Source organism: Geotrypetes seraphini, chromosome 12 (assembly GCF_902459505.1).
Source record: "Geotrypetes seraphini chromosome 12, aGeoSer1.1, whole genome shotgun sequence".
NCBI lineage: Eukaryota > Metazoa > Chordata > Amphibia > Gymnophiona > Dermophiidae > Geotrypetes > Geotrypetes seraphini.
Genome location: NC_047095.1, coordinates 82,135,223 through 82,149,226, shown reverse-complemented (window position 1 = coordinate 82,149,226; position 14,004 = coordinate 82,135,223). Strand labels below are relative to the sequence as shown.

At 48.7% G+C, this 14,004-nt stretch overlaps 1 protein-coding gene across 2 annotated transcripts in view; it reads right to left on the bottom strand.

Annotated features, from left to right (window-relative positions):
- The window catches only part of DHX9 (DExH-box helicase 9), a 287,744-nt gene that overhangs the window by 148,971 nt on the left and 124,769 nt on the right, over positions 1-14,004 (bottom strand). For both annotated transcript variants that reach the window (XM_033916167.1, XM_033916168.1), the window contains one exon: positions 8,859-8,959. In XM_033916167.1, the coding sequence (XP_033772058.1) occupies positions 8,859-8,959 (101 nt within the window). The remainder of the gene's footprint in view (positions 1-8,858; positions 8,960-14,004) is intronic.

Here is a 14,004-nt window from a genome sequence, read left to right as displayed (position 1 = left end):
ATGCATCACCAAGGCTCTCAATGTAAGTCATCATCTAGCCTTGCTTCAAAACACTGAACATCCAGACACCGTTCCAGTTCGAGGCATCACTCTTCTTCCCTTTGATGCTCTCAGTCTAGCAAATGTTCTTGCAAATCAAAATATCTCTCTCCTAAGCCTGCAGAAAAACGTAAACATACTGCATCGCCTTCTTCATCGGATCGGTACCGTGCCAAGCAGCAGCATCGATCTCCATCAATTCTTGTGGACTCGGATCTTCATATTGATTCCAATATCGATGCTTCTCAGTCAACCATAGAAGCTTATGATTCTCCTGAGATGCAATCTCCTCACAAGACTCCTCCTAGAGAGCCATCTCCTATAGAGCACTTTCTTTTACTCGCTTCATTAGACAATTGGGTAAAGACCTGTCTATCAAGCTTGAAGCAGATCCCAAATACTCTGCTGAGTTTATGGAGACTATGGATTATAAAACATCCTCCTACGAAATTTATCAAACTTCCTTTGCAAGGAATCCTGAAGGAAACTTCGTAAAAACAGGGAGTCTCCTCTCTCTGTCCCTGCTGCTCCTAGAAAGTTGGACTCTTTACAGGATAATTCTCAGTCCAGGATTTGACAAATCCCAACTGTCTCATCAGTCTTTTCTGGTGAAGTCCACACTAAAAAAGTCTGCCCCCGCTAAAGTTTATGCCTCAGTTCCTTCAGGGCGAGAGGGACGTACTATGGACAGGTTTGGTAGATGTCTATACCAAAACTCCATGTTGGCAAATCGGGTCAACTACAACTTCTACATCACATGTTATATGAAGCACCTGGTTAAACAACTGCCTAAATTTCACAAATATTTTCCATCTCATCAGAAGACAGAATTTCAACACATAACTAGAACCCTTACTCAGTTAAGACAATACATGGTGCAGTCTGCATATGATGCCTTTGAATTATCCTCCAGGGCTTCTTCTATGTCTGTAGCCATGAGGAGACTGGCATGGCTAAGAATTGCTGATATAGATGTTAACCTTCAAGACCGGTTGGGCAATATTCCCTGTCTTGGAGATGAACTTTATGGGGACTTAATTGAGAATGCCACTCAAAAGCTCTCCGCCCATGAAGTCTTCGGATTCCTTACTTAAACCTAAACCCAAGCCATCCACTACCAGACCCTATAAGCCCTTGTCTTCCTACCAGAGGCGTTTTCCAACAAAGCCATCTGCTACTTCCAGGCCACCACAGAAGAAACAAAGGCAGCAACACCGTCAGAAACCTCAGGTGTCTGCTCCCTCTAAATCCACTCAGTCTCTTTGACCAGTTATTCGAGAACATAGTTTCATCGTTGGCAGTTGATCACCTCCGACCTCTGGGTTCTCAATATCATTTTTAGAGGGTTACTCTCTTCATTTTATTACCATCCCTCCAGATCATCCTCCAAGAGAGTCTGCTTCCAACCCTCTCCAGTCTCCCCTTCTTCTTCAGGAAATCGATTCCCTAATTCTTCTCAATGCCATCGAGAAGGTTCCTCTGGACCAGCAGAAGGGGTTTTTACTCCTGCTACTTCCTTGTCCCAAAGACGACGGGAGGTCTTCGACCAATATTAGACCTCAGGGCTCTCAACAAATTTCTTGTCAAAGAAAAGTTTTGAATGTTGTCTCTGGCATCTCTGTAACCCCTCTTGGATCGCAATGATTGGCTATGCTCTCTAGATTCATCTAGCATCCCGAAGTTCCTCAGATTTCAAGTGGAACACCACCACTATCAATACAAGGTTCTACCTTTCAGCCTGGCATCGTCTTCCCAGAGTTTTCGCCAAGTGCCTAGTAGTAGTGGCAGCGGCCTTGATGTCTCAGGGCTTTCAAGTCTTTCCCTATCTGGACGACTGGCTCATCAAGAATCCTTCGTCTCAAGGGGTGCTCTTAGCAACAAATCAGACCATACTCTTTCTTCAGAATTTGGGGTTCGAGATCAATTTCCCCAAATCATAACTTCAACCATCTCAGAGACTCAAGTTTATAGGAGCTCTGCTCGACACAATTCAAAGGGCGTTTCTGCTTCAGGAGCATCAGGACACCCTTATCCAACTTTGTCATCAAGTGGTTCAACTTCAATCGCTCTCAGCAAGGCGTTTGATGATTCTTCTGGGACACATGGCATCAACAGTCCATATGACTCTTTTTGCTCCCTCAATGGTCTCTGGCTACTCAGTAGTCGCAGGCTCTTGACCCACTTTCGCAACTCATTACCGTGACCTCTTCGACAATTGCTTCAGTGGTGGAAGCTCTCTTCCAATCTTTCCAGAGGATTGCTATTCCACATGCCTCCAGGGATTCAAGACAAAGTTAGACAAGTACCTGCTGAACTAGAACGTGTGCAGGCGAGGTTGGACTCATTTACAGCACTAATCTTTGACCTAAGGGCCGCTGTGTGAGTGGACTGCTGGGCACGATGGACCACTGGTCTTATGTTCCTCATCAGAAAGTTCTCACCACGGATTCGTCAACCTATGCTTGGGGAGATCACCTGGATGGCCTACGAACTCAAGGCCTCTGGTCTGCCAAAGATCAACGCCATCATATAAATCTGTTGGAACTCAGAGCGATTTTCAATGCTCTCAAGGCTTTTCAGCATCTTCTACAAGATCAATTTCTCCTTGTCCATATGGACAATCATATAGTATATGGCCATATACTATATAAACAAGCAAGGAGAAAAGAAATCTCTCCTCTGTCAAAAGACTCAAAAGATTTGGAATTGGGTGATTCCTCATAACATCTTCCTCAAAGCTGTTTACATTCAGGGGGAACAGAATTATTTAGCGGACAAACTAAGCCACATTTTTTCCCGACAAACTGAACACATTTTTTTGCGTCTGTATTTACCGAAGATCTACACAGCATACTGGAAAACAAACATCAGGCTATATGCTGGAAACGAAGACGGAAAGCTGATAGGATTGAGGGTCTGTCTAGAGGAAGTGTGTAGACAGATTGATAATTCCCTGGGACCGGATGGCATCCATCTGAGGGTCATCAAGGAGCTGAAAGGGACCATAGCTGAACTGCTTCAACTAATAGCCAATCTGGCGATCAAATCGGGAAAGATTCCGGAAGACTGGAAGGTGGCAAATGTTACGCCAATATTCAAGAAAGATTCGAGGGGAGATCCGTGAAACTACAGACCGGTGAGTCTGACTTTGGTACCGGGAAAGATGGTAGAGTCGCTGATAAAGGACCGCATCATTGATCACCTTGACACACACGGGCTGATGAGGACCAATCAGCACAGTTTTAGAAAGGCAGATCGTGTTTGACAAATTTGCTGCACTTCTTTGAGGGAGTAAACAGGCAGATAGACAAGGGTGACCCGGTCGACATTGTATATCTGGATTTTCAGAAGGCGTTTGACAAGGTTCTGCATGAACGACTACTTCGGAAAATTGTGAGCTACGGAATTGAGGGTGAAATACTCACATGGATTAAAAACTGGCTGGAGCATAGAAAACAGAGAGTGGGAGTAATGGACAATACTCGGACTGGAGGAGCATCACCAGTGGGGTGCCGCAGGGCTCAGTGCTTGGACCCATGCTTTTCAACATCTTTATAGACGATCTGGACATTGGTACGATGAGTGAGGTGATTAAATTTGCGGATGATACGAAGTTATTCAGAGTAGTGAAGATACAGGGGGATTGCAAAGATCTGCAACGTGACATAATCAGGCTCGAGGAATGGGCATCAACATGGCAGATGAGGTTCAACGTGGATAAGTGTAAAGTGATGCATGTCGGTAACAAAAATCTCATGCATGAATACAGGACGTCCAGGGTGGTACTTGGAGAGACCTCCAAGGAAAGAGACTTGGGAGTTATGATCGACAAGTCAATCAAGCCATCCATGCAATGTGCGGCGGCGGCAAAAAGGCCGAACAGAATGCTAAAGAAGGGGATCACAAACAGATCGGAGAAGGTTATCATGTCGTTGTACCGGCCATGGTGCGCTCTCACCTGGAGTAATGCATCCAGCACTGGTCGCCATACATGAAGAAGGACACGGTACTACTCAAAAGGGTCCAGAGAAGAGCGACTAAGATGGTTAAGGGGCTGGAGGAGTTGCCGTACAGTGAAAGATTAGAGAAACTGGGCCTTTTCTCCCTCAAACAGAGGAGATTGAGAGGGGACAGGTTGTTCTAGAGAATGACACGGTGGTTGTTACCCGCGTCTAGCCGCGGGTAACCCGCCATAATGGTGACCAAAAAAAAAGGTCACCGCGAGTTCGGGGACAAGGCCATTCACCGCCCCGTGGAGCGGTGAATGGTAGAACGGGGCGGTGAACAAGTAGTGAACGTGCGGTGAACGAGCGTTCGATCCGGAAGCCCACTCGCTCCCGCCGGCCATCATGCATCTCCCTCCCTCCTTTTCCCTTACCTTTTCTTCTTGAAACTGGCGATTTCTATAAGGCTATGAGCTGTATTACAGCCGGAGCCTTGAAGTCGCATTGCGTTGCCTGCTGGAAAAAGTCTCCTCTGACACAACTTCCTATTTCCGGTTGCATCGGAGGAGACTTTTCTAGCAGGCAACCCGACGCGACTTCAAGGCTCCAGCTGTAATACAGCTCGTAGCCTTATAGAAATTGCCAGTTTCAAGAAGAAAAGGTAAGGGAAAAGGAGGGAGGGAGGGAGGGAAATGCACGGCTGGCCAGCAGGAGGGAGCTGCTGGACCGCGTGAAGGGTGCTGGGAATGGGGGGATGGAGAGAAGACGCTGAAGACGGGGATGGTGATGGGGCGGTGAAAGAGCCAGTGGGGGTGTTGACAGGGCGGTGAAGGGGACGGCAGTGAAAGGACCAGCGGGAACGGAGCGGTGCAGAGGATGGTGGTCCAGGGATGGGACGGTGACGGGGACAGAATTTTTCCCCGTGTCATTCTCTAGGTTATTCACCCTCTCCAAGGTAGGGAGAACGAGAGGGCACTCTCTAAAACTGAAAGGGGATAGATTACGTACGAATGTAAGGAAGTTCTTCTTCACCCAGAGTGGTAGAAAATTGGACGCTCTTCCGGAGTCTGTCATAGGGGAAAACACCCTCCAGGGATTCAAGACAAAGTTAGACAAGTTCCTGCTGAACCAGAACGTGCTCAGGTAGGGCTAGTCTCAGTTAGGGCACTGATCTTTGATCAGAGGGCCGCTATGTGAACGGACTGATGGGCACGATGGACCACTGGTCTGACCCAGCGGCGGCAATTCTTATGTTCTCATTCTCATCCTGGGGAAACGACTCTTCATACTCTGGACTGCACATGAGCATTGGCCTACTATTTGCAAAAGACTAAATCACAAGAGCATCTCCCCAGCTTTTTGTCTCTTTTGATCCTATAAGTTGGGGCATCCTGTTTCCAAGAGAATAATTTCCAATTGGTTGGCTGCTTGCATTCTGTTATGCTCAGGCTGGGCTGCAACTGGAGAGTCAGGTCACAGCCCATAAAGTTTGGGCCATGGCAGCTTCAGTAGCTTTTCTTTGCTCTACTCCTATTGATGAAATCTGCAAAGTTGCTACTTGGTCCTCATTTCATACCTTCACTTCACATTATTGTCTGAGAAAGTATGATCATGTAACCCCCTATTACCATAAGCTACACTTGCTCCCAGTTGGGGCCCGGGTGATCTTTAAGTTGGGATGCTTATACTATAAAGTCGCTTTTAGTGCCGCTCCGCTTTACCTTGTTGATAGATTTGTTACTATGATTCAAGGGAACAGTAGACAATCCCATGGCCTATTTATGTTCCCTTCTATTAAGGGCTGCAAAAATAAGAAATATCATGGGCACTGTCTTTCCTATCAAGCAGCTCAATTTGATAAGGAATTCCGCCCATTACTTATAAACATTACAGAAAACTTTTGAAAACTTTTCTTTTTTTCTAAATTTGTAGCTAGCTAATTCTTGCATATTACATTATCTCTGTATTCACTCATAGCATAATCTTTTGTAAACCGCATTGAACTAAGGGTTATGCGGTATAGAAATCTGTTATTATATTATGTTATGTCTGGACTCCTATTCCAGACGGGATGGGCACTTTGGCCAAGTAGCGTTACAAAATTTATTTTCCTAAAAGGCCAACTCACCCACCACCCCCTTTCTGGTTAGCTTGGAGGTCACCCACATGTGAGAATATGCTGCCTGCTTGTTCTGGGATAAAGCACAGTTACTTACCCTAACAGGTGTTATCCAGGGACATCAGGCAGATAGTCTCACCACCCACCCACCTCCCCTAGTTGGCTTCTTAGCTGACTTACTGAACTGAGGAGCCCCACGCCTACATCGGGCAGAAAGGCACTCGCGCATGTGCGGTGCAGTCAGTCACGAACTTTCTAAAGTTCTTAAAATGCCGGTGCACTTGTACAGCTGTCCATACTGAGGCTCCGTGGATGACATCACCCACATGTGAGAATATTTGCCTGCTGTCCCTGGATAACACATGTTACAGTAAATAACTGTGCTTTATCACCAGTGCAAAGCCACACCATACTACTATTTGCTTCACTACTCCCAGCACCATTAGACACTAGCACATTAGCTTTATTAAATTTCTGAACAGTCTCTCCAAAAGCATGACCGTTATCATTAATCACCAACTTGTTATCTGCTTTCCCCAAAACTTAACATTAGCAAATCACATTCTGTCCCCAACATAATCTACTGCCCCCAGAATGTTACCTTTCAAGAGGATAGGAGCTTTCTGATCTACTAGCTTCTTGTCACTAACTCCCCTATTAAAGAAGAGTAGGTGGACAGGTGAATCACAAATACAGTGGTGCCTCACACAACGAACTTAATTCGTTCCAGGAGCAAGTTTGTTATGCGAAAAGTTCGTTATGTGAAACGCGTTTTCCCATAACAATACATGTTAAAAAAAATAATTCGTTCTGTAGCATAAAATATGCTAAGATGACATAAAAAAAGATAAATTTTTGGTTATTATTTTTATTTAGATACATCTAAAAACATAATTGTTTTTTAAAACAACACACATTTTTTAAATTTAAAGACAGACTAAGTAGAGTCTAATTTTACAGTGAGAGAGGGCAGAGTCTCAGCGGCAAAAACTGGGACTTAACTGTTCATTTTTTTTTTTTTTTTCTACCGTGTTTCCCCGATGATAAGGCAGGGCCATCAAATAAGACAGCCCCCCCTTTTTAGAAAAAAATGTAAAATAAGGCACCCCCCCGCAAATAAGCCACCCACCGATACCTGCGCTTACCCGAATCGGGTGGTACGGTGGGTGACTCCGTGTGGTCCCTGGCACCCCCGACACGATCGGGGCAAGAGGGAGCTCAAGCCCTCTTGCCCCCCCGACTCCCCGACACGATCGGGGCAAGAGGGAGCTCAAGCCCTCTTGCCCCCCCGACCCCCCGACACGATCGGGGCAAAAGGGAGCCCAAGCCCTCTTGCCCCGCCGATTCCCCAACTCCCCGACAATATCGGGCCAGGAGGGAGCCCAAGTCCTCCTGGCCACGGCGACCCCCTAACCCCACCCTGCACTACATTACGGGCAGGAGGGATCCCAGGCCCTCCTGCCCTCGACGCAAACCCCGCCTCCCCCCAACGACCGCCCCCCCCCCAAGAACCTCCGACCGCCCCCCCAGCCGACCCACGACCCCTCTGGCCGACCCCCACGACACCCCCAACCCCCTTCCCCGTACCTTTCTGTAGTTGGCCGGACAGACGGGAGCCAAACCCGCCTGTCCGGCAGGCAGCCAACGACGGAATGAGGCCGGATTGGCCCATCCGTCCCAAAGCTCCGCCTACTGGTGGGGCCTAAGGCGCCTGGGCCAATCAGAATAGGCCCGGGAGCCTTAGGTCCCTCCTGGGGGCAGGGCCTGAGGCACATGGTCGGGTTGGGCCCATGTGCCTCAGGCCCCGCCCCCAGGAGGGACCTAAGGCTCCCGGGCCTATTCTGATTGGCCCAGGCGCCTTAGGCCCCACCAGTAGGCGGAGCTTTGGGACGGATGGGCCAATCCGGCCTCATTCCGTCGTTGGCTGCCTGCCGGACAGGCGGGTTTGGCTCCCGTCTGTCCGGCCAACTACAGAAAGGTACGGGGAAGGGGGTTGGGGGTGTCGTGGGGGTCGGCCAGAGGGGTCGTGGGTCGGCTGGGGGGGCGGTCGGAGGTTCTTGGGGGGGGGCGGTCGTTGGGGGGAGGCGGGGTTTGCGTCGAGGGCAGGAGGGCCTGGGATCCCTCCTGCCCGTAATGTAGTGCAGGGTGGGGTTAGGGGGTCGCCGTGGCCAGGAGGACTTGGGCTCCCTCCTGGCCCGATATTGTCGGGGAGTTGGGGAATCGGCGGGGCAAGAGGGCTTGGGCTCCTTTTTGCCCCGATCATGTCGGGGAGTCGGGGGGGCAAGAGGGAGCCAGGCGGAGAGAGGGCAGTTAAGCGCAGTGCCTGCGCGGAAGGATGCAGCTCGGGCGACTTCGTTGTGTGAAACGAAGTTCGTTGTACGAATCAAGACATAAAGTTCGTTGTGCGCAGCGTGCGCTGTGCGAGGCGTCCGTTGTGTGAGGCACCACTGTATGTTGACTGCAACCACCATTAGGAAGGGCTGCCAAGAGTTGTTCATTAGACAGGAAGCAGATGCAGTGGAGGGAAATGCAAGGCTGAGAGTCTTGAGAAAGAAGATGATTAGAGCTGTTACATGATGCCATCAGACACCACAAAATAATGGATACAAATTATGTAAACACAAATTCTGGTTTGGAACATTTTAGATTTGCTGGCATCATTTATACCTCACTATATACTATATTCTTACATCAGTCTTTGTCCAGCAACCCAATCACCTTTTCACCAATGAACAAGAACACTATGCCCCACTCACATCATCTTCATCAACAGCATCCTCATCCCTGTCCTTCTTCTTCCTGTCCCTAGGAGGGGGAATGAACTGAGTCATCTGGATACAATCTTCCAGGAAATACTCTGCAGAGACAGAATGTTGAAGCCACCTCAGAAGTCAGAAGCAGTTCTCTCATCAGCAGGTCAATGTGAACATGAAAATCAAGTGAGTTCTTTCAGAAGGCTTCACACCAAGAACTCCAACAATACCACTGAATCTTCTCAAAACTGGCACTCTGTTAGAGCACCAACAGAAATTTGTTTAGTTTTGCCTTGTTCCTTATGAATTTTTTTGACCCTCTCATGTCATGAAAGAGAGATTATGTACTTACCCTGGTAAGCTTTTTTCCAGTAGATAGATGAGACATTCTAGACAGTAGGGTTATTTCCTAGTCGCATGGTTACAGAAGGAATCCACTCCGTATTTTTCACTCTGCCTCTATAGTACTTCACTGATCAGTTTAGCACCCTCTACAGTTAGTACCCAAGCACCAAGGAGCACCGAATATACGTGAAGTAGAGGCACCTGTAGCAACAGGCTCAAACCAATTGTTCTGCTCAAGAATTCAATCAACAGTAAAGAGAAATGCCAACATCGGCGTCAGAGAAGCTGAGAAACCACTCTACAATAAATGGAACATATATCCAAATTCTTTCCAGCCTACAAAGGCTGATAGGTATCCAAGAAACAGCTTGAAAACTGCAAACAGGTGCAGTAAATACTGGGCGGGAGTCTAGAACATCTCACCCATCTGGAAAGAGCTTACTAGATTAAGTACATAATCTCTTTTTCCAGTGCAATAGGTAAGACATTCTAGACAGTAGGGACATGCAAAAGCAGTCCCCCCAAAACAAAACTAGGGCTGTGCTGACCATAAGACTGAGGACCCAAAGGTGGAGTTCTGCCGTCACATCCACTCTGTAGAACTTGGCAAACGTGTGACGAGAAACCCACATTGCCAGCCTGTAAGTTTCCACAAGAGAGACAGCTCTAGTTGTGGCCCACAAAGAGACCATACATCTTGCAGAATATTCCTGCAAGAGACAGAGTCCCCGTAAGAATATGAGCTGACGAAATGGCCTTTGAACAGAATGATTCAGCACAAACAAATGGACAAAGAGACGAAACTCATTGGTGACCTTCAAGTAACACAGAGGAACTGTGCGCATATCCAGTTTCTATAACAGGTGACCCTGTAAACTGGGAACCTGTCGGCTGTAAGGCAGGCAAACACACCTCCAGACTGACCAGGAAAACCGAAATCATGTTCAGCCAGCAGGAAGGAACAATCTGAAGGAAAACTTCCTTCTCCAAAATACGGAGGAAAGGGCTCCTGCAAGACTAGGCCCTCAGTACCAACACTCAATATGCCCATGTAATGGCAACCAGAAAAACGGTCTTCAGCTTCAAGTCCAAGAGGGTAGCACCTCAAAGTGGCTCAAAAGATACCTTAGCAAGGCTAGACAATATCCGGTGAAGGATCCAGAAAGGGAAAAGGTGATTAACTGATGATCGGACACAAAGAACTCCCTGCAAGAGTCAAGCAACCGCAAGCTGAGACGCCAAGGGAGACTTGACACTGCCAGGATCTGAAAAGGAGAGTCCGGCCACATGACTCGAAGAGAAACTACAATAAAGCCTGCATCCAAAGCAGCCTAAAGCAAGGCAAAAATGAACTAGATCGTAGCTGAATAAGGGTCCACCTGGACCTGTGCACACTAAGTGTGGAAGGCACTCCACGCCGGGCTGCCAGCAGTTATACCACAGACTACTGTGTAGACTTCCACCAAGTATCAATAGCCAGGACAGAACATTCTGTCGCTCTAAGCCAAGCCAGCAGAGCAATGTAACCCAGATCCTCTATGGATACTGGACCCTGCGTGAGGAAGTCTGGAGAGAGGATCAGCCGAAGACTGCAACCACTGCACAGGCAAAGCAAATCTGTGCACCAAGGACTGCGAGGCCAATCTGGAGCCACCAGAATGATGCAGCCTGGACAAGTGCAATCCTCCAAAGGACTCGGATGACAATTGGCCAAGGAGGAAAAACATACAGGAGAAACTCCAGAGACCAGGGCTGCACCAAAGCATTGAGCCCCTCGCTTTCAGGCTCAGATCTTCGACTAAAAAAGCGATCCACTTACTTGCTTCTCGCTGTGGCCCTGATGTCGAAGCAGAGTCTTCCCCACTATCACATGGAACGCCCCTGGGGACAGAACTCACTCAACTAGATACAGAGACTGTCTGCTGGAATGTAGTCTACTGCTGCCGCCAGCACTAGAGCATGACGCTCCATCCAATTAAAAAGACAGACAGACATGCTGAGCCAGAGGAGCGCGCTTGGTTTCTCCTGGGCGAATACCGGAAGCTACTGTTGTACTATTGGAGAAGACCCAGAGCTCTTGGTCCACCAATGTCTTCTGTAATCTTGACAGAACTAGTTAAATGGCTGTTTCATCTGGTGAAATAACCACTGTTGCTGAGATGGTGTCCAAAACCTCTGAACATGACGAGTGCAAATGAGCGCCCCAGCCCCAAAGGCTGGCATCTGTCCTCACCATGATCCAGGATGCAAAGTGTAGTGGAATGCAGCTATGGAGTGATTGCGAGAGAAGCCACTAGGCCATGATTGCTCTGCTTCCAGAGTCCAAGGGTAGACAGGTCTGCACGGCATCCCTGTGCAAAACCTGGCAATAGAGCAAAACATGTTGTAGAGGACACCTGCACACCCTCACCCAAGGAATCATCTACAATGGGGAAACCATTAATCCCAGAACCTGAAGACAATCCCATGCCAAAGGAACTGGCCGCTCCAGAAGGTAAAATTATGGTCATACCTGTTAATTTTCTTTCCTTTAGAAGCAGCAGATGAATCCAGAGACTAGTGGGTATAGCTCACATCGACCAGCAGGTGGAGATAGAGAACTGATTAACAGTTGGCCTTAAAGGCTGGTGTTCCTTCAGTTAATTCAGTTATGCACTTTGCCCAAGCATCCCGAAAGGAGAATGAGCAGCCACAAACTCCATTCCAGTAAAAACTTTGTCTTTCTCTTCTGAATACCATTGATATTTTTCTCTTTTTTTTTTTTTTTTTTTTCAATTGAAATTTTTTCCTTCTTTTTTTTTTTTTTTTTTTTTCAGTCATGAAAGAATACACTTACCAACTATCGCCCCGGCTACCCTAATGACATAAACCCCCTACACCCAGCCCGTGCATTTGGGGAGGGGCTCTGGATTCATCTGCTGCTTCTAAAGGAAAGAAAATTAACAGGTATGACCATAATTTTACCTTCCATAGCAAAGCAGCAGATGAATCCAGAGACTAGTGGGATGTAGCAAAGCAAACTCAAACTGGGTGGGACGCCAATGCCGCCTCTGCCAGCACTGCTGCGCCAAAACTCGCCTCTGAACGGGCCGCTACATCTAACCGATAATGCTTTGAAAAAGTATTCCCTGACGACCAAGTGGCCGCCCGGCAAATCTCCTCTAATGACATCCCCCCGGACTCCGCCCAAGAGGTAGCCAAAGCCCGAGTGGAATGAGCATGAAGATGCTCCGGTACCTTCTTCCCTGACAACACATACGCCGAAGCAATAGCGTCCTTGACCCAACGCGCAATGGACGCTTTAGACGCCGCCATCCCTTTGTTTTTCCCCGCAAACGCGATAAAGAGATGGTCCGACCGGCGAAAATCATTCGTCACTTCCAAATAATGGAGAAGCATACGGCGCACATCCAGTAGCCGTACCGACAAAAAACGCTTCCCCCAATCATCCTTCCTGAAGGATGGCAGGAACAAACTCTGGTTCACATGAAAGGACGAAACAACCTTAGGCAGGAAGGACGGCACCGTCCGCACCGTCACCCCAGTCTCCGAGAAACGCAAAAAGGGTTCCCTGCAAGAAAGTGCTTGCAGCTCCGATACTCGCCTTGCTGAAGCCATCGCCACCAAAAAAAACTGTCTTTAGTGTGACATCTTTCAACGTGGCCGCTGACAGGGGCTCAAAAGGTGCCCCCTGCAATTTCCCAAGGACGAGCTTAAGGTTCCAAGTTGGACAAATTCGCTTAACCGGCGGCCTGATACGTTGAACCCCCTTGAGGAAACGCACCACGTCCGGCTGTGATGCGAGAGCCGAGCGAGCCACCCGGCCCCTGTAACAGGCAATGGCCGATACTTGAACCTTTAAAGAGTTATATGCTAACCCTTTCTCTACGCCCTCCTGCAGGAACGCAAGAATAGCCGGCAGAGAAGCATGGAAAGGCGCAACTCCGTGTCTTCCGCACCATGCCTCAAAGATTCTCCAGACCCTCGCATAGGAGGCTGACGTTGAAATCCTCTTAGCCTTAAGCAGGGTTGAAATCACCTGTTCTGAATAGCCCTTCTTCTTCAGCCTTGCCCTTTCAATAGCCAGGCCGTAAGACCAAAGCGGCCCGGATCGTCCATTAATATTGGACCCTGAGTTAGCAAGTCCGGAGTTACCTGGAACGCTACCTGCTCGCCTACCGACAGCAGCATCAGATCTGCGTACCACGGCCGCCGTGGCCAATCCGGAGCTACCAGGATTACTCTGCCTCGAAAGCGAGAGATGCGTTGCAACACTCGCCCTATCATGGGCCAAGGTGGGAATACATAAAGAAGGGAGTTCGGAGGCCACGGGAGAGCTAATGCGTCCACCCCCTCCGATCCCTGATCCTTGCGTCGGCTGAAGAACCGAGGCACCTTCGCATTGCGGGAAGATGCCATGAGATCCATCTCTGGCAACCCCCAACGACGGACTAGCAGGCCGAACGCTCGACCCGACAACTCCCATTCCCCCGGATCGAGAAGAGTTCTGCTGAGGAAGTCCGCCTGCACGTTTTCGTGCCCTGCAATGTGTGCCGCCGATAGAAGCGGAACATGCATCTCTGCCCATCGAAACAAATGACTTGCCTCCTTGGCTAACTGCATGCTCCGGGTCCCCCCTTGCCGATTGACATACGCGACCGCCGTGACACTGTCCGACAAGATCCTGGTCGGTCTGTCGTGAACTCGGGCCTGAAACGCCCGCAGCGCTAACCTGATCGCTCTTAACTCCAGCAAGTTTATGGGCCATTGAGCCTCCTGGGAAGACCAAATTCCCTGCACTGAC